Here is a 23,309-nt window from a genome sequence, read left to right as displayed (position 1 = left end):
TTTTAGGTACTGTTCTATTAATTTTAACACATGTATAGATTCATGTAATCAGGATGTAGGAGTCACTCATCACCCAAAACAGCTCCCACCTGCTACTCCTTTATGGTCACCTGTCCCTCCACCCCTAACCCCCCCTCCCCCGCAACCACTGAGCTTTTCTCCATCACTATAGTTTAGTCTCTTCAAGAATAACCTCTAGGGACTTCCCTGGTGGCGCAGTGGTTAAGAATCCGCCTGCCAATGCAGGGGACATGGGTTCAAGCCCTGGTCTGGGAAGATCCCACATGCCGCGGAGCAACTACGCCCGTGAGCCACAACTACTGAGCCCGCTTGCCACAATTACTGAAGCCCACCCGCCTAGAGCCCGTGCTCCACAACGAGAAGCCACTGCAATGAGACGCCCGTGAGCCCCAACTACTGAGCCCGCTTGCCACAATTACTGAAGCCCACCCGCCTAGAGCCCGTGCTCCACAACAAGAGAAGCCACTGCAATGAGACGCCCGCGCACCACAATGAAGAGCAGACCCCGCTCACCGCAACTAGAGAAAGCCCGCGTGCAGCAATGAAGACCCAACACAGCCAAATATAAATAAATAAATAAATAAATTTATAAAAAAAAAAAAGAAGAACCTCTAATGAGGACTTCCCTGGTGGTCCAGCGGTTAGGACTCCATGTTCCCAATGCAGGGGGCCCAGGTTCGATCCCTGGTCAGGGAACTAGACCCCACGGGCCACAACTAAAGATCCCGCATGCACCAACGTTAGTATGGAACCACTGGAGAGGGGCTTCTTTCACTCAGCATAATGCCTTTGAGATTCATCCAAGTTGAAGAGTGTAACAATAGTTTGTTCTTTTGCATCCATCATATGGCTGTTGAAGCACATTTAGGTTGTTACCAGTTTGGGGCAATTATCAATAGCGTTACTATAAACATTTCACATATAGGATTTTGTGTGAACAAAACTTTTCATTTTTCTAGTTAAATACTCAGGAATGTGATTGCTGGGTTATATGGGGAGAGTATGTTTAAACTTTTAACTTTTAACATACAGTATGAAACTGTAGAACTGTTTTCTGGAGCAGCCATACTGTTTTGCATTCCCACCAGCAAAGTATGAGAGATCCAGTTGCTCTGTTTCCTCATCTGCACTTGGTATTGACGGTACTTTTTTATTTTAGCCATCCCAGTGGCTGTTAAGTGGTATATCACCCTGGTTTTAATTTGCTTTCCCTAATGGCTAGTGATACCAAAATCTTGGCTCTCTGTGCACCGATGCCAAAAAGAAATATGGAGACAGAGTTTTGGAGAAACAAGAAAAATGGCTTTAATCTTTGCCTGGCAAAGGGGGTAACACAGCAGGCTAGTGCCTCAAGAGCTGTGCCCCCTTCCCTGGGGAATAGGGAAAGGTTATATAGCCTGGGGCTCATGGTCTGGGGTAGGTGATAAAGCTCAAAGTAATGAAGGTCTTGCATTTCTTTCGTTCTGCAAATTCATGGCCAAAGCTGTCATCAGGTCGCTCAACAACTGGGTCTGGTGCCCCTGAAGTTATCCGCCCGTGACCTTCTGTCCCAAATGAAGAGTGCTACAAGGGAGTGTAGGGGGAGAAGAAATGCCAGGTGCAAAGGGTAATTCATATGGAGTCAGAGAGTAATCAGCTTTGTGAAGGACAAGTCTAGCTACAAGTGTTTGTTAGAAGTAACAGCTAAAGAATAACCACGATTGCTTAACTCTTTCAGGCCTGTTTATGTTGTTTCCCCAGCCTGTTCATTGTTGCCTTATTTTCCTTGTTTATCAGAAAACAGAGGTCTCATTTCTATTTTTGCTGCAACACTAGCAGCAAATGGACATCTTTTCGTGAGCTTTTGGCCTTTTTTGGTCAAGTGTCTGTTTAACTCTTCTGCTCATTTTTAAAACTGGGTTTTAGTTTTCTTACTGCTGAGATCTTAAAAATAACTAGGTATAATTTACATATCATAAAATTCACGCATTTTAAGTGTACAGTTCAATGAGTTTAGTAAGTTTATCACTATAACCCAGTTTTAGAACACTTGACGTCACCCCAGTAAGATCCCTATTCTTCCTTGTGAGTTTTGAGGGTTCTTTATATGTTCTGGATACAAGTCCTTGGTTGGATATGTGATTTGCAATATTTTTCCAGATAAAGGGCTTCTTGTCAGGAGAATGAAAATTCTCTAAATGGGGGCCTGACAGTAAGCCCCAATTCTTACAAACATTTTCTGAATCCTGCAAAATGTCTCCTTTTGTTTGGTTTTAATGTGGGTAGGTGACCCATTCTGGAAATAATAAAGGTGACTGACCTGTCCTGTGATAGAGGAACTCCAAGGAAGCCTGCAGGTACCCCACCCCACTCCTGGTGGGTGGTCCGAGAGACCAAGGGGCCCCAAGGTGGTCTGCTCCATCACAGAACCATCCTGGTGCACCCAGGGTGCAGATGCGCCGGTGGGCAGAGGAGGCTCCGCAGGGTCCAGGGGCCCGGAAGGGCAGTGCTTCCTCTGATGGCTCCATCTCCAAGACTTATTTTTAATTTTGTTATTTCTTTCTTTTGTTTTACTTTCTATCGAGACATTGCAACATAGTCGACAGTAGACTAGGATAACAAACCTCCAGGTGTTTCTCATCTAGCCTCATCAATTACCAACTCAATGGCCGATATTGTTTCAACTGACTCCAACCCTCCCCCTCATGGTAACCCTAAGGACTCTTAAAAACACAAATACCATTATCACTCCTAAAATATTTAACAATTACTTAATAGTGTCAAAATCTTGAGTCCTCATCTTAAGGATGCGTTAGAACCTTTCAGGCAGGCCGGCGACCGTCCGTCTAGCCCGGTGGTCCCCAAGCCCGGGGAGAGGGGAGACTCGCACTCACCCGGGAAGCCAGGAACAGAGATTCTACCCCTATTCTTTCCCGTGGTTTGCCAGTACCTGCTCGGATTGGCCCGGCGCGGAGCCGTCCGTGGGCTGCACCGACCACAGAGGGAGGGATGAGACCGCCCAGCACAGCGCACTAGAGGGCCAGCACATCCCTGCTCTCGGACGCGAGCGCACCTCTCTCCCCAGCAGAGGCTCGGAAACCCCACGGCGGCGGGCGGGGCTGCGCCCGGGATTGTGGGTGGGGCTGGAGCAGCCGGCGCTCCGGGCGCTGCGCCCCGGTTCCGCTCCGAGTGGACGGGCAGCGCCTGGAGCCCGGCCAGGCGAGTCTGTCTCCGCAACTGTCCCGCCGGTTCCCGACCGTCCGGCTCTGCTCGGCCTGCCCTCCGCCCCACGCCGCCCGCCCGGTCTGCGCGGAGCCTCTGGCCAGAGGGCAGACCAGCCATGGGCGCCCAGCCGCGCGGAGTCCGCGTCGCGAAGCTCTTGCCGCCCTGGGCGCCGTCGCCGCTGCTGCTGCTGCTGCTGCTGCTGCCAGGTACGGGCGCGGGGCGAGGGGGACTGGAGGGACGGGCGCCCCGCCCGAGCGGGGTCCGAAGGGGAGGCGGCCCGGAGCGCAGCGCGAGGTGGGGAGAAGGGCGCCGTGGCTGGGGACCCGAAACCCGCGTGGACTGGCTCCGGCCCGGCGGCGAGGTAGGTGGGGGGTGCGTGTTTCCCCCTCGGCTGCCCCATCCTTGAGAGTCATTTGTGCGCCCCCGGGAGGCGCGGGGAGGGCCCGCACTGGGGCCCTTCCTTCCACAGCCCAGGGTTACAGATTCGAGTCTCGGCCCTGCCCATCGTCCTGCTTGGCGCACCGGGTGATGAACTGACGCGCCCAGGCCGCGGGTTCCACTGTCTGCATCCCGCCCACCTCCTCGTTTTACGAATAGATGGGGAAGCTGAGGCCAGAGAGGGCTCAAGATTTGATCAAGGCCACCTGGGGCAGAGGGGAGTCGTTAAGGGGCGCCAGCCTCTCCTCCTAGTCCGCGCCTCTCCGCACTCCTGGTACCTCCCCGCCTTCGCCTTCTGCCCGGTCTCTAAGAGGAGCCTGTTAGGGAGAAGCCGGCCCTGACAGAAAGGCTTCTGAGTGTCCTGGGAGCGGTGGTAGATACCAAGGGACGAGGGATTTGGCAGGGCTGCAGGCGGTCCCTGCAGCTGGGCGGGTAAGTCTGTTGGGAGACCACGTTGTGACCGTGCACTCAGAGCGCTGTTCCTGCCCCGCCGGTGCTGAGGCCCCCACTACTCAGAGCGCTGAACACTCCCCACGGAGCTCCTGAATGTGGCCCCTTCTTTATTTTGGGGGGGGGGGAGGGGACAGTCAAAATCCCTGGAGAAGTTGGGTTGGACTTAAAGGATTCCCTTCATCCCCTCCCCGGATTTTCCCCAGATCTGTGAAAAGCAACAGACAGCTGACTCAAGATGCCTGGAGTGTGGCTTATAAACAAAGAGGGTCCCCAAGGGTTTCAGAGAGGGAAGGGTCTTTGATCAGGATGTGAAGACAACATCAGCAGGAACCGTGGGTCGCACTCTGAGATCATGGGAACCACGTAGGCACCCGCTTCTAAGATGTTTGGTGGCCAAACCCCTACAGGGTCCTGGGTGGGAAGAAGGAAAGCCCCAGTCCTAGGTTGTAGTCTCCCTCCGGCCCTGCGGTACTCCTGCCCTGGGAATGGACTGGTCATCTCTCCATTGTGGCTGTACGCAGGCAGATTGCATTTGTATCACACTGCTGCCGTGCAGTAACAAAGACGGTGAGGATGGTTCTTGAGCTCTTACCACATGCCTGCATGGAGCTAAGCACGTAACTCATAACAACCCTAAGAGGTGGATACATTTATAATCTTTCACAGATGAAGGAAATGAGGTTTAGAGAGGTTAAGCCACTTGCCTAAGCTCACACAGCTAACAAGTAGTCTGTCAGGATTTGCACCAGATCTATCCAAATTCAGAGCCCAGGCTTGTAACCGTTATGCTTCTCAACGAATGTGTGTGACCTGATGGAACCCCTCCTCTCTTGGGCCTCAGTTTCCTAGTCTTTAACTTCAAGGAGCAGGACTAGTCTGAAAGTCTGGCGTTCCAGAGAGTACCCTCAGCAGATGGAGAGGAAGCTGTAGGTGGATGGTGTCCCTGGTGAGGGGAAAAGTGACTTCCCCAGGATCTGACAGGGCTACTTCCCTCAGTGGCCAGAGCCTCCGAGGCCGAGCATCGTCTGTTTGAGCGGCTGTTCGAAGATTACAATGAGATCATCCGGCCAGTGGCCAACGTGTCTGACCCAGTCATCATCCAGTTTGAAGTATCCATGTCTCAGCTGGTGAAGGTGGTGAGTGCCAGAGCCACAAGCCGTGGCCGTGGGGTATGGAGCTTCTGGAATAGCCTTTCCCAGAACCAGCCTTGTTTTTGTAATTCACCATCTACTTTAATCTCTCCTTCTAGGATGAAGTAAACCAGATCATGGAGACCAACCTGTGGCTCAAGCAAGTAAGTGACCAGACCCTGGGCACGGCTGCCCCCTGGTGGTGACTGCTTTATTTGCTGTCTGTGAACCAAGGGCCAAAACCCCTACTTCACTCCTGTGGACCCAGATTGAGGTCCACTGACTGGCTGGTCTGTCTCTACCTGGGCTTGGGGTCATATGCATTGCTCTACACCCCTGTGGAAGGACTGCAGGGCCCAGCCCCTCAAGTCACAGACGATAGACTGCGTCCTGTAAAGAGAGACCTCCATGCTCAGACAAAATGGGGCTGACCCGGGCCTGGAGCCCTGGCCCTGACTCTAGGGTGGCGCCTGAGGCACCTCTTCCCCTTCCTCTTGCTAAAAACTCATCCTTAAGTCAGAATCATATGCCGTTGTTGTTGTTGGGAGGGTGGGAGCCGGGGTTCTGGATTTTCCTGTTCAGATTGGGACCAAAGAAATGGGCTTCCACGTGTTCTCCCCAGGGAGGCTTTGTGCAGACATGGACAGATAACTCCCTGGCCTAAGGGTGATCCTTCCACCAGCTCAGCCAACTGGCCACTTCCTAGGAGGAAGTGGCCTTCCTTCCTAGGAGCCTTGCAGCCTTCCTTCCTAGGAGTCTGGCAAGCCAGATGGGCACGGTGCCCACTCAGCGCCCTGTGGCACACGTTCCCTCCAGCCACAGCCTCACCTCTCTCCCCTCAGGTGCTCAGGACTCACATCTCCCAGCCTCTGCACCCAAACACTTCCTGGGCCCTGGTGGGATCATGGCTCTTTCCCCAGACCCTTCAGAGGCCAACCCTGCCCAACCCAGAGGTGGAAGAGGGTTCTGTGTGTCATTAGTGCCGTTATTGGGGCTTAATGGCATGTCCAAGCCATTTCAGGAATGTAAACAGCAGGAGCTTAAGGCAGGGACCTGGCCCTGGCACTGGAAATGACTGGAGAAAGCCCTAGTGGTCCTGATTGATTGATGGGGGCTGGGCTTGCCCCACTCATGGGGGCAGCTAGGAGGCAGCCTGCACAGCCAGCCCAGTGCTGTCCCCCCACTAGCACCCACATGAGGAATGGGCCAGTGTGGTCTGCATTGCAGAGGCGGCTCTGACGTGCAGCCGAGGTGGGGAGGTCACCAAGATGAGTGATGTCAAAAGAAGTAAAACCATGCTTGTCCTTCCACTGCCTCCCTCTCCCTCCTTGCTTTCTCCCCCCAGATCTGGAATGACTACAAGCTGAAGTGGGACCCCTCCGACTACAATGGAGCAGAGTTCATGCGTGTCCCTGCACAGAAGATCTGGAAGCCAGACATTGTGCTGTATAACAAGTAAGGTGCTGGGTGGCCCCCACCTCTCAGGGCTGTCAGCCTGGACCTGGGTCCTTGGCCTGCTGTGCTTTACAGCCTGGTCTTCCTGGGGTCTTTTCCAAGAGAGCTCCATTCATTTGGTTCATTCCACAGGTATTTATTGATCTACTATATGCCAGGTCCTAGAGATACTGTGGCACAAGATAGATACCCTCCCCCTTGCCTCTAGGAGTTTATCAGACACACCAGGGAAGACAGGAATGAGTTACAGTATCCAAATATGCAATTACAGACTGGAGGAAGGGCAAGGAAGGAAATACATGGGGGTGGGCTTCTGTCACCAAGGCAGGACCTGATCTTCCCTGTAAGTCAGGCTGTAGCCGCGCCCCATGGCTAGACCACAGGAAAGCTTCATTCTTTTACTCACCCAACGAATGCTCCCTGCCCCTGCCTCACGCTGCACATGCGCATCTGCCCACCAGCTGCAGGAAGCTGTGCCTTTTTCTCTCTTTCAAAGGTTCTTCCTCTGCCTTTCTGAATCTGCCCATTGTGGCACCTCCAAAACCTGCCTCTCTTTCCTAAGCCCATACAAACCTGACACCTTCCACATTTAACCTCTGTTATTAGACAAACATAACTTTAATTGATATTTTACAGTATGTACTAGTTTGTTCTCCAGGTATTGACAGACTTCAATTTTGTAACTGTGCTTTATCTCTGGAGTTCTAATGTCTTAAAAAACCACTGAGCATTTTTCAGCAAAACACTTCATATATAATTAGTCTAATCTGATTTTAAAGCATTCTGTGTTTAGGTTTGGATGCCGTATTAGTACAAATCAATATGTTTTACTGTTCGTATTGGGACTAGAGAAGCTACGTTTTTGGCTGAATCCCACTTTCTAGTCACGAGTTAAAAGAAAAGCGTTCTTTAACCACTCCAAAGATGGTCCGTGTTTTTATTTTTAAAATTTTTTTTAACATCTTTATTGGAGTATAATTGCTTTACAATGGTGTGTTAGTTTCTGCTTTATAACAAAGTGAATCAGCTATACATATACATATATCCCCATATCTCTTCCCTCTTGCGTCTGCCTCCCTCCCATCCTCCCTATGCCACCCCTCTAGGTGGTCACAAAGCACTGAGCTGATCTCCCTGTGCTATGCAGCTGCTTCCCACTAGCCATCGATTTTACATTTGGTAGTGTATATATGTCCATGCCACTCTTCTCACTTCCCAGCTTACCCTTCCCTCTCCCCATGTCCTCAAGTCCATTCTCTAGTAGGTCTGCGTCTTTATTCCCGTCCTGCCCCTAGGTTCTTCATAGCCATTTTTTTTTTTTAGATTCCATATATATGTGTTAGCATACGGTATTTGTTTTTCTCTTTCTGACTTACTTCACTCTGTATGACAGACCTTAGGTCTATCCACCTCACTACAAATAACTCAGTTTCATTTCTTTTTATGGCTGAGTAATATTCCATTGTATATATGTGCCACATCTTTTTTATCCATTCATCTGTCGCTGGACACTTAGGTTGCTTCCATGTCCTGGCTATTGTAAATAGAGCTGCAATGAACATTGTGGTACATGACTTTTTGAATTATGGTTTAAGCTACAGTAATCAAGACAGTATGGTCCTGGCACAAAAACAGAAATATAGATCAATGGAACAGGATAGAAAGCCCAGAGATAAACCCACGCACATATGGTCACCTTATCTTTGATAAAGGAGGCAAGAATATACAATGCAGAAAAGACAGCCTCTTCAGCAAGTGGTGCTGGGAAAACTGGACAGCTACATGTAAAAGAATGAAATTAGAACACTCCCTAACACCATTCACAAAAATAAACTCAAAATGGATTAAAGACCTAAATGGAAGGCCAGACACTGTAGAACTCTTAGAGGTCTGTGTTTTGTTTACTGCTTTCCCAAGAAGAGACAGCATTCATAATATGTTTCTTTCATGCAACTTGTAAATTGGTCCTTAAAGAACTGGGACAGGAGATAAATTAACTGGTTTGCAGAATGTGAGCCATCCTAGAAATCTCCTGGCCCAGAGGTTCTTAAGGAGCTGAGCAGGGTGGTGAGAATTTTTGCTAAGCTAGAATTAAGAAAGTGGGCACAGATCTTAATCTTATGATTTGAATTTCATAGCTGTTTTCTTGCTGGCAATCTTCGGTGAACAGCTGGGGTACTTTAGGGATGTGTGCTTTTAACAATACTGAGAGACATAGTGAAAAGCTTCAAATCAGGTACGGAGAGGAGCAAATATCATAAGGAATTTCCTTGGAATCTGAAGCTGAAAATAAGATTTAGAGAATATCCTTCAATTCCTCTCTCCTAACCAAAACTTCAGTTTCTCTAAACCTGTGGTGAGAGTATCTTTTCATTTCAACACACTAGAAACACTTTTTACCTTCTTATGCCAGTTTCTCCTGCCATGATTTTGTTCTTTGAAGTTCGTTCTCTAGTAGAATCCTCAGAAAGTGTTCGTGGACACAATATACCCTAAGTTCTTACAAGTTCATAACTCATTGTAGCCTTTTTAGGTAATACTTTTAGGTCATCTTGCTGATATAAAATCCTTGGCTCATATTTTCCTTCCATGAAAATCTTAAAAATGCTGACTCATGTTCTGGTATGAAGTGTTGCTGTCAAAAACAATCGCCAATCTAATTTTCTTTTTTTCTTGTAAAATCTGGTGACTTTGGGGAGAGAAAAGGGACTCTATTAATAAGTGCGCCAGGACTACAGATGTAAACCAGGACTGTCCTGGACGAATTGGGATGCATAGTCAGCTTGTTTACAAGGGGGTTGTTCTTTTTCTTGGGTAACCCAAAGATATTTTATCCTTTATCTTTAAAATCTAGTTGTTTTACTCTGTACCATATACATAATATTTTTATTTTATTCCAGTAAATTTTTTGTGAATTAGAGTTTTTAAGATCTGTTCTATTGCTTTCTCTCTCCAGGAACTCCATTTTCACATATATTTGAACTGCTTTACCTATATTCTCTCCATATTATTTTCTCTCAAATTCTTTTTCTTCGTCTCTGATTTAAAATAATTTTTTTTCTCCTTTCTGTTTTTTATTTTCATCACGATACTTTCCATGGTGTCTGCTTGTCGTTAACGTTTTAGTTTAGTCTTTATTTCTAAAATGATTTTTAAAATTTCTTTTTGCCCGTTCTTTCCTAAGTTCTGTCAGTTCTTTATTCATCCTCCTGTTGCTTACCCAGATTCTTAACTTTTCTATTTCTAATTTATGCTGCTCTTTCAAAGTTTCTAAAGATCGTTCTTTCTGTTAGCTTAATTTGTAATGTCGGATTATCAGTTTCATCTGCTCTGAGGTTATATTTTTGCGGTGTACACTTGTCTGCTTGTAATTGTTATTCAATTACTTTTCATAGTTTTCTTACAATATGTTAACATGGGGTTCAGTCTAATCCTTTTCTGTCTTGTTTAAATAGATGGCCTTTACTGTACTTTTAGGACAGGTTCCCAGAGGGGATGGGAGTGGGTAAGGGTGGGTCTCTTGTGTCACCTGCTTGGGAGTTCCCTCCTCAAGTGGTTCCCTTGAAGCATTTAAATACTCTGTGTAGCCACCTCCACAGTCTGAGAGCTGCCACTTCTAGACACCCGCTTCTCTAGTTTCTCAACCATCTTCTTTTTCTTACCCTCGGTTTCTCACGCTGTTCAATTTGGAGCCTACCCTATGCAGCTTTTTTCTGGGTGGGTCTCTGTCCTTCTGGAAGGCAGTTGGGGTGGGAGGTATTTCTGAGATCGAGCCCAGCCCAGCCTCCTCTGCAGACCTTGGTGGCTCCCCATCTTTTTGTCCTCTCCCACAAACTGGAACCAGTGGCCCCCTCTCTGTCTCACCGTTCCCCTTGCTGAGGATGCAGTGCAGAGTGGGGTCCTCTTTTTTGAGGGGCAGATACCTCTTGGTGATTTCTGTCTGGGGCTCTCGGGACAGGAGAACTCCCCTTCCTCTTCCCTCAGCCACCTCCACAGCAGCTAACCCCACCCGAATCCCACGCAGGTCCCGCTGGTGGTGGTGGTTCGACCCCACTCTCTCACACCTGAGGTTCTTGGAGTTCCACGTAACCTAACTTTGTTGACCACGTGGGCAGTGGCGTTTTTCTTTTGCTATCTTGTTGCCCTGTTTTTCTGAGGAAGTTTGGAAAGGTTAAAGAAACGGATGCCATCGTGATCTTTCTCATACCACTCACCACCCTCGCCCCACTTCAGCTCTTACTCTTTCCTTCTATTAAAGTGATACCTCAGCTAATCATTTGCACCCACCCTGCCTTTTCTTTTTTTAATCAACTCACATGGTTCAGCAACACACTGGCTGAGTGAGACCTTTCCTCCCTCTGCTGACCTTTGCTGCCAGCCATCTCTTGGGCAGCCAGGGGGGTGAGAGCTTCATTTATTTTTTTGGTCATCCGTTCAGTCAGCTAGTACTTACCGAGCATGCTCTCTGTGGCTGGGGCTCTGCCAGACCCTGGTACCCAGCGAGGTCTTCATCTTCGGTCTCCTGGTGGCAGAGCTAGGCCGCTGACACCGTCAGCAAGCAGGCCTCCTGGTCTGGGCAGACACAGCTGCGGGGGTCTGTAGGCAGCCGCCACAGTGACCAGGAGCCCTGGAAAATAGCAGACATGTGCACCAGCAACCAAGGTAAGCTGATCTCCAGTGTTTGGCCTTCTGGACACAAAGACTTGAGGACTCAAGTTCCGACTGGTCAAGGCTCTGCCACAAACTCTCTGTGGGACCCTGAGCAAGCGAGTCCTGCTCTCTGACCTTCAGTTTCCTCGTCAGTAAAATGAGGGGATCGGACTAAAGCAGGGATCATTAAGCTTTTCTGTGAAGGGCCAGGGAGTTAAGTATTTTAGGCTTTGTGGGCCTTAGAGTCTCTGTCACAGCTACTCAGTCCTGCCCTTGTAGCTTAAAAGTAGCTGAAGACAATAGACCAGGAATGGGTATGGCTGTGTGCTCCAATAAAAATTTATGTACAGAAATAGGGGGCAGGCCAGTGGGCCATACTTTGCCCTGGACTAGTCCCTGGGCTCTGAAGGTCCATTTTGTTGCTTCAGGATGCCCTAAGGAGAGTTGTTCTGGAGGCCTCTGCCTTCCCAGGGGTCCTCTCGGCCCTCTGCGAAGTGTAGGCCAGCCTCCCAGGACTCCTTGGTGCCCAACATGGTCAAGTCCACTTGGGGCTGTGAGGGTCCCCACCCCCTCCCCACTTCTCATACCCCTCCTTTCCTCCTGGAGCTGGGAATCATCTTGCGGGGAATTGAGGGCACAGTAGGGTAAAGTGGGGCTAAGAACATATAAACACAGCAGGGCACCTTTGGGACAACCCAGCTGGCTGGAGTAAAGGCGGGTAGTGGATTTGACATCAAGTCTTTACGTGTAACGACTGTCCTGCTCGACAGACACACATGAGGGTGGGAGGGGCAGAGACCAGCAAGGAGACAGGCCCCGGACACACCCCCTCCTGTCTTCACACAGTGCTATCCAGTAACAACCAGACAGGATATCCCTAAATGTTCAGGTCTTTTTTTTTTTTTTTTCCCCAGCTCTTCAGGCAAATGGGTATAGTGGTTGCTCCCTTTAGAAGGACATACATGCCTTCAAATGCAGAACTCTAAGAAATCAACAGGGCTGACCCACGGAAATGTCAAGAGCTTTCACTGGGCAAGGCCATTGTCATGAGGACCAGCTGGCTTCATGCTCAGATGCGAGACTGGACAGCGTGTTGAGCTGGTCGTCAGCAAATCTTCCACTGCACAAACCAGCTGATAAATGCCAACAAGCCAATTCTAGGAATAATGTATATCTCTGCATAGAAAGGGTGCACATAGTTAAACAGAAGGGAGAAGGAACATGGGGAGAAAATGGGGAAGGATAGGGACACAGAAGGCAAAGGAACCTGTCATGCTGGGTTTGAAAGACAAGGAATCAGAAAACATGATTATTCATTCTAAAACAGTGCAGGGAGGACTGGGGAGTTTGGTGAACGGTAGAACCAGGGTCCGGAGATAGGGCCTGGTAATAGACCCATCTAACAGGCTCAGTTTAATGGCAGTGGGCTCCTATGGTGGTCTCTGCAGCCCCTTCCAGGTCCTCGGTCCGGTTTGACATCCATGTGTGTACACACTTTGGGCTCCCAATGCAGACAGAATGAGGAGGCATTACCAGGGCCAAACCATAAGGACAGCGAGTGGCAAATATCCCCGAAGGTCACCTAAACACCTGCCTCCTGATGACCACTTTCATTAATTTCTTTTATTTCTTCAATTAAAGGAGAAAAAAAATCTCTGGCATTTGGGAGTGTCTCCATAAATATCAAGTTGGGAGTTGTATGGTGTGGAATGAACCCATGACATGCCCCAGGGCAGGGGGTGATGAGCGTGTCAGATTGTTGGGGGCTGGGGGGGTCCTGGGCCTCAGTATCCCCATTGGTAAATGGGATGGTGAACTGTGAGACCTTTTACAGCACTTTGAGCTCATATTCTGCAGTTTTACAAATCGTGACTTGCCGTTCACCTGCTGGCGGCGTGAGAAGCTGGACTAGGTGACCACGTGGTGATGACCTGTGTACCGCACACCTCCTCTTTGTCTCCGCAGTGCTGTCGGGGATTTCCAGGTGGACGACAAGACCAAAGCTTTGCTCAAGTACACGGGGGAAGTGACTTGGATCCCCCCGGCCATCTTTAAGAGCTCGTGCAAAATCGATGTGACCTACTTCCCATTCGATTACCAGAACTGCACCATGAAGTTTGGTTCCTGGTCCTACGACAAGGCAAAAATCGACCTGGTCCTGATCGGCTCCTCCATGAACCTCAAGGACTACTGGGAGAGTGGCGAGTGGGCCATCATCAAAGCCCCCGGCTACAAACATGACATCAAGTACAACTGCTGCGAGGAGATCTACCCGGACATCACGTACTCGCTGTACATCCGGCGCCTGCCCCTCTTCTACACCATCAACCTCATCATCCCCTGCCTGCTCATCTCCTTCCTGACTGTGCTTGTCTTCTACCTGCCCTCCGACTGTGGCGAGAAGGTGACCCTCTGCATCTCGGTCCTCCTCTCCTTGACTGTGTTTCTCCTGGTGATCACTGAGACCATCCCGTCCACCTCTCTGGTGATTCCCCTGATCGGCGAGTACCTCCTGTTCACCATGATTTTTGTAACCTTGTCCATCGTCATCACCGTCTTCGTGCTCAACGTGCACTACAGGACCCCCACCACGCACACGATGCCCATGTGGGTGAAGACCATATTCTTGAACTTTCTTCCCAGGGTCATGTTCATGACCAGGCCGGCAAGCAACGAGGGTAACACTCGGAGGCCAAGACCCTTCAATAGCGCTGAGCTCTCAAACCTGAATTGCTTCAGCCACATAGAGTCCAAGAGCTGCAAAGAAGGCTACCCCTGCCAGGATGGGCTATGTGACTACTGCCACCACCGCATGGTAAAAATCCCAAATTTCAGTGCCAATCTCACGAGAAGTTCCAGTTCTGAATCTGTCAATGCCGTGCTCTCCCTCTCTGCTCTGTCACCGGAAATCAAAGAAGCTATCCAAAGTGTCAAGTATATTGCTGAAAATATGAAAGCACAAAATGAAGCCAAAGAGGTAAGGATAGGTCTGCTATTACATTGGTCATTCATTCATTCAACAAACATTTTATTGGTTCCTTGTGGGCAAGGCTTAGGGTGGGGTTAAGGAATTAGACTGGCATCAGTGGCTTGTGTTCAGACCAGCTCCTCATTTACCAGTTATTTATCCTTGGATACACCGCCTCACCTCTGTGAGCCTGTCTTTTCATCTGTAAAATGGGATGATAAAGGTTGTGAGTATGTGGTGCCCTGCATTTAGCTGCTGGGCTGCCAGCAGTTTGGGCCATTGGAACACCTGATGCTGAGTGAGTGGATTAGGAGGTAGGCTGGAAGAGGGCATGAGGCCAGATGATCTCCAATTAGTATTGATGTGCTGAGCTGACATTTTAAACTTTACTAATTGTGTCTCCCTACTCCCCTTTAAGAGTAATTTACATAAAGTACACACCTCTTAAGTCTACATCTCAGTGAATTTTTACATTATGTGTACACCCATGTAACCATGATCTAGGTAAAGATACAGAACATTTCCAGTGCCCCAGACAGTTCCCTTGTGCCCCTCCCCAGTCAGTAACCCCCTCCCTCCCTCCTCAGTAACCACTGATCCCGACCTCTTTTATGTTAATTAATTTTACCTATTCTTGAACTTCATATAAGTGGAATCGCATAGTATAAACTTTCATATCTGACTTCTTTCATTCAGCAAAGTGTACAAAGATGTCTGAGGTTTATCCTTTTGGTTTATTATTTGTTCGTAAGATTCTACAGTATGACAACACCGCCTTCTGTTTATTCATTCTACAGTTGTTGGACATTTGGTTATTTCCAGTTTGGGGGCGATATGAATAAAGCTGCTATAAATTTATACATATCTTTTGGTGAATATATACACTCGTTTCTCCTGGCTACATTCCTAGGGGTGGAATTGCTGGATCATTGGAGAGGTGTGTTTTTCACTTTAGTGGACACTGTCAGGTTTCCAAAGGGTTGAGCCGATTGACACGCCCCCTGGCAATGTTTGAGAGTCCCAGCTGCTGCCCATGCTCGCCGCCAAACGGGTGAAGTGGCCTTTCTTGTCCCTGTGGAGTAATGATTAGGGCTCTTTTTCATATGCTTATTGGCCATTTGGATATCTTCTTTTGTGAAATATCTATTCACACTCTTGCCCATCTTTTTTTAATTGGGTGAACGTCTATTTCCTTCAAAAATCTTATGCTAGAACTAGTGATAGGTGTTAGTAATGGGGAAGCTTTACACTTATGTGTTTGGCTGCTCCCACTCTGTTTACCCCCAAGGTTACCAGAATCATGTTCAATAATTTTTTAAGAAGCTCTGCTTTAAAATTAACTGGTTCTGCTTTAAGTTGATTATTAGCAAAGAGCTAATTACCAGATAATTTCAGCTCCTGATGCACTGTATGTAGGTAATTAATGTTGGTAGGGAATGTCTGGAGCCTCTTTTATTCAGCTGTGAATGGCATATTAAAGTAGATGAGACAGGAGGGAGATAGCAACAGTGGCCCTGTGTCCTCACCCCACCCATCTGAGCAACTCTGAGCCCGTCTTGTGACTGTAACAATGCAAAACCTCCCACTGATGCCAGAAATTTAGCCAAAAAGTCAGGCCCTCCTTTAAATTCAGGTGAAGCAGTTGGTTGTTTTTTTTTCCAAGTCTTTATTGAATTTGTTACAACATTGCTTCTGTTTTATGTTTTGGTTTTTTGGCCCTATGGCACGTGGGATCTTAGCTCCGGGACCAGGGATCGAACCTGCACCCCCTGCATTGGAAGGTGAAGTCTTAACCACTGGACCACCAGGAAGTCCCTGAAGCAGTTGTTGGACATTAAGTACATGATTAGAGAATCTCATTTGTCTAACGCTAATCACTTTTGCAGATATTCTCTACCCTTTCTTTATCCACTTTTAAAATAATCGCTTCTTTTGAGTGATAATTTACTAAAGATTGAGATCTAAGTACCCATCGTCTTTGTCAGGCTATTAGAAACTACCTTTATTCCAAAAATTATTTACTAGGAACCATACAAGGTGTTAGAGTTTCACGAGGGTTTTAGTTAGTGTTAGAGTTTCCACAAGACGTGTGATGGAGGCAGACAGTAAAAAAAAAATGTTACTGAAAGGGAAGTCACAGCTGAAATGCCAGGAAGGTAAATTAGTGAAGTAGCCTGACTGTGGCCAGCTAGAGGGACACGGTTCATCTCAAGGGGCAGCCACTGCTCACCTCTGGTCATGTTACCACAGGTGAATGTGGTCCCATTGTTTTTCCAGAGAAAGCAGAAATCTGGACCACCGTCCAGTGGGTTGCAGCCTGTTTATGAAAGGGTGGCAAGCGTTAGAATAAAGATGCCTACTCAGTGCTCTGAGGAGAGTCGGGCTGTCTGAAGGATGCCTCCTTTCTCTCTTACCGTGTGACGGACATGCTGCTGTTTACATAGAGTTTTCTAGAGGTATTTTAATTTCCTAATTCCCTGGCTCCAACTTGGTTGGTTTTAACTGTCCTGGGCTCCTAGGAACTTGGAATGAACAGGCTTAGTTCTCCCAGAGCCATCTCCTGAGGGTGCTGAGAGCCTGTGAATGACTGTCCCTGGACACGCCAGGTCGCAAAGGGACAGGAGTGTCATCGTGTCACCTGCCTTGGCTGTTCTCTTTTCAAGTTGTTTGTGTTGGTCACCCCTCACACTTGTGAGGTGTTTAATACTCTAAATTCAGAGTTAGGGCTAGGAGTGGGTTACAAGTTAGAAAACTAGTTAGGGAGCTTGTGGTCTCATGTTAATACTCTCCGTTTTACGGTTTTGACGGCTGATCATTTGGTTCCACTGTGTGAGTTATTGAGGTCTTGGAGGTGTGCATAGATCAGAGCCATGATCTTCTGAGCTAATAACCCTGATACAACTTGTTTTGTTTGGTTCAGATATAGATACAGAGATACATCTATATATCTATATGTATGTATATCTGTTAGTTCATTCATTCCAACTAGAGTCGGACTTCTGATCAATGATTTATTTACATGTGTTGTAATTACTGTTTTCTAGGGTTACATTTTGGCCATCTTATTTCATGTTTTCCATTTACTTTTTTTTTGCCTCAGTTCTTGCTGTTTACTAGAAAGTTTGAATATTTTTTGCTGGTTGAAAGTCATGTGTTTTATTTTTATTCTTCTACTAGCTCTTCCTAACTGATTTAAACCCATGCTCAAGTTCTGTTTTCCATATCAATCGGTCTCTTACATTTTTAAATATCTGTATTTTGCCCCCACCCCACTGTCCTTCCCCTCTGATCTTCCTCACTGCTTTGGTTACCTGGGTGTTACTAGAGCTTTAGTTCTGGTTTTTCATGAATGTATGTTTTGGTTTTTGACCTTCCTTTTTTTTTTTTTAGTCTGTAGTCACCCCTCACATCTATCTTATGGTGTCCTCCTGGATTTATTTCTTTGTGTTGGCATGCCTTCTCAAGAGTGTTTATGGATAAACCTTTTGGGGCCTGTAGGCTTAAAAATGTATTGTGGGGCTTCCCTGGTGGCTCAGTGGTTAAGAATCTGCCTGCCAATGCAGGGGACATGGGTTCGAGCCTTCGTCCAGGAAGATCCCACACGCTGCGGAGCAACTAAGCCCTTGCGCCACAACTACTGAGCCTGTGCTGCAGAGCCCACGAGCCACAACTACTGAGCCCACGTGCCACAACTACTGAGCCCACGCACCTAGAGCCCGTGCTCTGCAACAAGAGAAGCCACCGCAATGAGAAGCCCGTGCACCGCAACGAAGAGTAGACCCCGCTCACCGCAACTAGAGTAGACCCCGCTCACCGCAACTAGAGAAAGCCCACATGCAGCAAGGAAGATCCAACACAGCCAAAAATAAATAAAATTTTTTAAAAAACTGTATTGTGCCCTCCCTTTTAAGTGCGAGTTTAGCTGGATACGAAATTCTAGGGTTGAAGTTCTTTTCCTTAAATACTTAAATAACACTCCATGGCCTTTTTGCCTCAGTGTCGTTTCTGAAAAAGTTTTAAGTTAATCTGAATGTTGTTCCTTTGCAAGTAATCTATTCTATCTAGAAGCTATTAGAATTTTCTGTTTGTAGAGAAATCGAATGACACCAAACACAATGTTGTTGGTGTGGGTCTCTCCTAGTCTGTTTGGCATTCCTGTGAGCCATTTAATTCCAAGGTTTTTCATCTCGCTTTAACTCTGGGGAAGTCAATGTTATTTCTGTAAAGATCTCCTGTTCACCCTTCTTTTCTCTTTCCCTGAACTGTTGTTGTACAGATGGGATACCTCTGCTCCCAGCTTCTCCATCTCCTAGCTTTTCTTTTACATCGCTGCCCCAGGTGAGGTCCTTACTCTCCTCCCTGTTTCTTTCCGGGGCTGTATTTACCCTTGCCATTCATCCCAGCTCTTGAGTTCTTTACTGCGACTTGCCTGTTGTTCACACTTGTATTTCCACTTGATTCTTCTATAACACTGCTTGTTCCTAACTTCGTGTTTCCAATGTTCTCTCCTATCCAGTGACTATCTGGATAGTCTCAAAAGACTATCTATCTTGTTTAGTTTAAATCCTTAACCTACCTGTTCCATGAATTTTCTTTCAAATACCTAAGTTTGTGTATTGGGGGCCTGTAAACTCACCTTTTCTGGGGGTGTCAGCCATCCTTACCGAACTGTGTTTGAGGGGCCCAAACCCAGGCTTCCCAAGGCAGAGGACCCACATGGCCACAAACTGGGCTAGACCCCCCCTTCAGGGGCGTTTCCTCCCCTCCAGGTGACCTTGTCCCTGAGGATCTCCTCCACGTCCCTTTCACTCAACTGCAGTTGTTCATCTTTGATGTGGGGAGCGAGGAGGGAAGCCTCAGGCCCCACCAGTCAGTGGGCACCTTCTCTGCCCTGCTCTTCCCTTCAGCCAGGCCCTACTTTGCTGACAAGTGGCCCTGCCTGCATCTCTGGGCTGGGAGTGGCAGGCTGGAAAGAGGCACAGGGTTGGGGGAGAGAAGAGCACAACCAAACCTTCCCCAGTCCTTCCCTCCACCGAGACCCTCCTCTTCCAACCCCACGCTCACACTCAGCAGGCCACACCTGCCCAGGTTTCTGACGGTCTTTAAGGCACAGTCTCCTCTTGTTTCTGGGACATCTCCAGGGTTGGGCTGGGAGACAGAGCCAGGGGCTTGGGCTAGTTCACCATTCTGCCTAACACTCATCTACCTGTTCACGCATCATTAGTGCCAAAGTTTCCAGAGAATGACCAGTATCATTGTGCCTTAAAGACTCAGAGTTAGACATAAAATTAAGTTTCACCCAGCTCTATTTGCAGCACTGTTTGTATTCATGTGTAAAACCCAAGTCCCCTCTTTCTTCACCAGGCTAAACCATGTGAAGTGCTCTCAGAGGGAGATTTATACTTGGTTAATGGTCATTTTTAAAATCAGCATTAATATCAGTAGGTATTATTCATTAAGGACCCTGTGCCAGGCACATATTTCATTTAATCCTCATAACAACTCTCTGAAGTAGGTACTGTTCTTATCCCCGATTTACCAATGAGGAAATTGAGGCTGAGAGAGGTCACATAATTTACCCAGATTCTCACGCCTAGAAAGGAGCAGAGCTGGGATTATAACAAGTCTTGGTTTTCCCACCACACTGCCTCCTAGGCCCTAGGAGGTTTAGCCAGTAGGGGGTCGGCAGGAATCACAGGGTCTATTGTATATTGGAATCTCTTACACCCAAAGTCTTAGGAATTCAAATAAAGTAACCGGTGGCAAATAGGGCACTACAGCTCTAATCCACTGACTTCTCAGTGTCATGGGGGGGGACACATTCACTCAAGCTCATAATGGTGAAATAAAATCCTTGTCTCCCAGTCCCATTTCAGTGCACTTAATTAAATTACTAAATCACATGCTGCCTCTTTATTATGTGATTATTTCTTCAAAATCAGTTGATTCATGGGTTCTCTTTTTCTCAATCCAATTATGGTTTCCTTTCTGAGTTGTCTAGGAGTATAATTAATGTGTGGTTCTCCTTCCTGTTTCAAGCCTAAATTGAAGCTGTCTTATATACAATTAGTCTTGCTCTTTTGTCCATCTTTTACTTTATGGTCAGCATTTATTTCTGATTTTGAACCTGTTCTGTAACTGTACAGAATTCCATGATACTTTGGCCTTCTAATTGAAGATGATATTTGGCTAGTTGGGCATTGTGGAGAGGGGGTGGTGGGAGAGGAAGAGTGATGATGGGCTTGCCCTGATGTGATTATTTCATTTTTGAAACAGACGTTAAAAGGAAATTAGTATCTAAAACTGGATAAGAGCTAGTACTTGAATTATGTTGGATTGTATTAGCTATTCTAACAAAGGCCCAGAATCCTCCTGCAGAGGTGTAAATCAAGTAACTGGTTTTAACTAACTTTATAAATTGGAATTCAATTTGGGGGGAAAAAAAGGGTTACGTAGATGTTAAGAAATTTCTGATTTAAAACAGATTTAATATGACAGATATTTTATTCCTGTTTCTCTAGTGCATAAAGAGAAACTTGAGAATGGTAGATTTCCTCAGACTACATCAGTTAGAAAAAAAAGGTTTCTTGCATTTTGGCAAGCAGAATGGCTTCTTCTACTGAAACACATTTATTAAATATTCAATATTGAAAATGTGTTCACTTTGCCTTTTCCTTCCTGCTTTATTTTTTCCTCTTTCATGATTTTTGTTTTTGTCTTTCAGATTCAAGACGACTGGAAGTATGTTGCCATGGTGATTGATCGTATATTTCTGTGGGTTTTCATTCTGGTGTGCATTTTAGGGACAGCAGGATTGTTTCTGCAACCTTTGATGGCCAGGGATGATGCATAAGCACTAAACTGTGTGTTACTTACGAGGTTACTTATGTGTATTGGGGGAGGGGGGCTCACTGTTTTTTTAATTTTATTTTTTGTGTGGTAAAATATACTTAGCATAAAATTTATCATCTTAACCATGTTTAAGTGCACAGTTCAGTGGTATTAAATATATTCACATTGTTGTGTAACCATCACCACCATCCATCCCTATAACTCTTCATCTTGTAAAAGTAAAACTACAGACCAGTTAAACAATAACTCCCCATTCTCCCCTCCCACCAGCAACCATCATTACACTTTGTCTTTATGACTTCGACTACTCTAAGTACCTCATATAAGTGGAATCATACAGTATTTGTCTTTTTGTGACTGGCCTATTTCACTTCACAGAATGTCCCTAAGGTTCATCCATGTTGTAGCATATTGCAGAACTTCCTTACTTTTTAAGGCTGAATAATAGTCAATTTTAAGTATATACATTTTGCTTATCCATTTATCTGTTGATGGACACTTGGGTTGCTCCCGTGTTTTAGCTGTTGTGGATAATGCTGCTATGAACATGGGTGTACCCTCTCCGATATCTTGCTTTCAGTTCCTTTGGGGATATACCCAGAAGTGGAATTGCTCGATCATATGGCAATTCTATTTTTATTTTTTGAGGAACTGCCATACTGTTTTCCACCACGGCTATACCATTTTATATTCCCACCAACAATGCACAAGGGTTCCAGTTTCTCCACATCCTCATCATACTTGTTGTTTTGTTTTTTTGATAATAGCAAACCTATTGGTTGTGAGTCAGTATCTCATTGTAGTTTTGATTTCATTTCTCTAATGATTAGTGATTTTGAGCATTTTTTCATGTGCTTATTGGCCATTTGTATATCTTCTCTGGAGAAATGTCTATTCAAGATCTTTGTCCACTTTTGAATTGTGCTTTTTTTTCATTGTTAAGTTTTAGGAGGTCACTATGTATTCTAGATATTAATCCTTTATCCGATATATGATTTGCAAATATTTTCTTCCATTCTGTGGGTTGCCTTTTTACTGTCGATAGTGTCTTTTGATGCACAAAATTTTTAAATTTTCATGAAGTCCAATCTGTCTACTTTTTCTTTCATTACCTGTGCTTTTTGTGTCATATCCAAGAAATCACTGCCAAATCCAATGTCATAAAGCATTTGTCCTGTTTTCTTCTAAAAGTTTTATTGTTTTAGGTCTTACATTTAAGCTTTTTCTTAATAGAGCTTCATACCAATCATCACTTCCTATCATCAAGCTACTGGCTTTGCTTTTGACATTTCAAGGTTTACTTATTATCCAGTTGTCTTGACTTTTGTTTAAAAAAAAAAAAGATTCATGCAAGAAAAATGTCAAGAGAATTATGGCTAAATGAATATTTAACCAGCCTTTTGGGTAAGGTAATGTCAGAATATAATGCTTCTACAGTGATAAGTAGCATGCTGTGCTATGGACCATGTAAAAATGGACTAAATATGAAAACTGTTTTTTTTTTTTTAGTGGTCAAGATGTAACTGGATTAAAAAAAAAAAACCTTACTGTTCAGAAATGCGAAAAATTGTTTTGTTCAGTATCACAGCAGATTTCCCAATGGTTTTCCTATTTAGCTTACAATCTCCTTGCAGTTTATACTATTTCAGTAAGATCTCACTACTATCATTTCTTACCATGCACCTTTTTTTTTTTTACTGTTTTTCAAGAGTCTAAGGACCATGCCCTCATTGTAGATGGCCTCAGTTATTTATCTTGCATAATTCTAAATTATTATACTATTGAGAAATTATGCCTAGTCACACAGTCATTGTTAATCAACCTTTAGAATGGGGTTTCTCAACCTTAGCACTAGTAACATTGTGGGCCAGATAATTCCGTGTTGGGGGTGGGGTGGGGTCTGTCCTGTACGTTGTAGGATCTTTAGCAGCACCCTGGCCCCTACCCACTAGATGCCAGTAACATACCCCCATCCCTTGCCAGGTGTGATGACCAAAAATATCCCCTCAGGGGCAAAATTGCCCCTGGTTGAGAACCATTGCTTTAGACAAATTATTAAGGAGAGAGTATCCCATACTCCATTTCTGAATCTGAATAACCACTGGCAAGAGATGATGATTCACAGAGACCATTTTAAT

General features: G+C 46.1%; 1 protein-coding gene and 1 non-coding gene across 4 annotated transcripts; both read left to right on the top strand.

The window, feature by feature from the left end:
- The first annotated feature begins 644 nt into the window (after positions 1-644).
- Positions 645-717, top strand: TRNAW-CCA (transfer RNA tryptophan (anticodon CCA)). Its single transcript has one exon. It is a non-coding gene; the product is annotated as a tRNA-Trp (tRNA).
- Positions 718-3,049: 2,332 nt separating this feature from the next.
- Positions 3,050-23,238, top strand: CHRNA3 (cholinergic receptor nicotinic alpha 3 subunit). 3 transcript variants are annotated; one of them, XM_057543745.1, is made up of 7 exons: positions 3,050-3,431; positions 5,113-5,252; positions 5,366-5,410; positions 6,592-6,701; positions 13,317-14,328; positions 16,059-16,157; positions 17,883-18,168. In XM_057543745.1, exons 1-6 carry the CDS (start codon positions 3,341-3,343, stop codon positions 16,110-16,112), a joined length of 1,452 nt encoding a protein of 483 aa, XP_057399728.1. In that variant the 5' UTR covers positions 3,050-3,340; the 3' UTR covers positions 16,113-16,157; positions 17,883-18,168. The 3 variants fall into 3 exon arrangements, with proteins under 3 accessions (XP_057399728.1, XP_057399727.1, XP_057399729.1); XM_057543744.1 differs by lacking the exons at positions 16,059-16,157; positions 17,883-18,168 and adding an exon at positions 21,044-23,238; XM_057543746.1 differs by lacking the exon at positions 17,883-18,168 and having other exon boundaries at positions 16,059-16,313.
- Positions 23,239-23,309: the final 71 nt, after the last annotated feature.

This window comes from Balaenoptera acutorostrata, chromosome 3 (genome assembly GCF_949987535.1).
Source record: "Balaenoptera acutorostrata chromosome 3, mBalAcu1.1, whole genome shotgun sequence".
In the NCBI taxonomy this organism is placed as follows: Eukaryota; Metazoa; Chordata; class Mammalia; order Artiodactyla; family Balaenopteridae; genus Balaenoptera; species Balaenoptera acutorostrata.
This window is presented reverse-complemented; position numbering and strand designations above follow the sequence as displayed.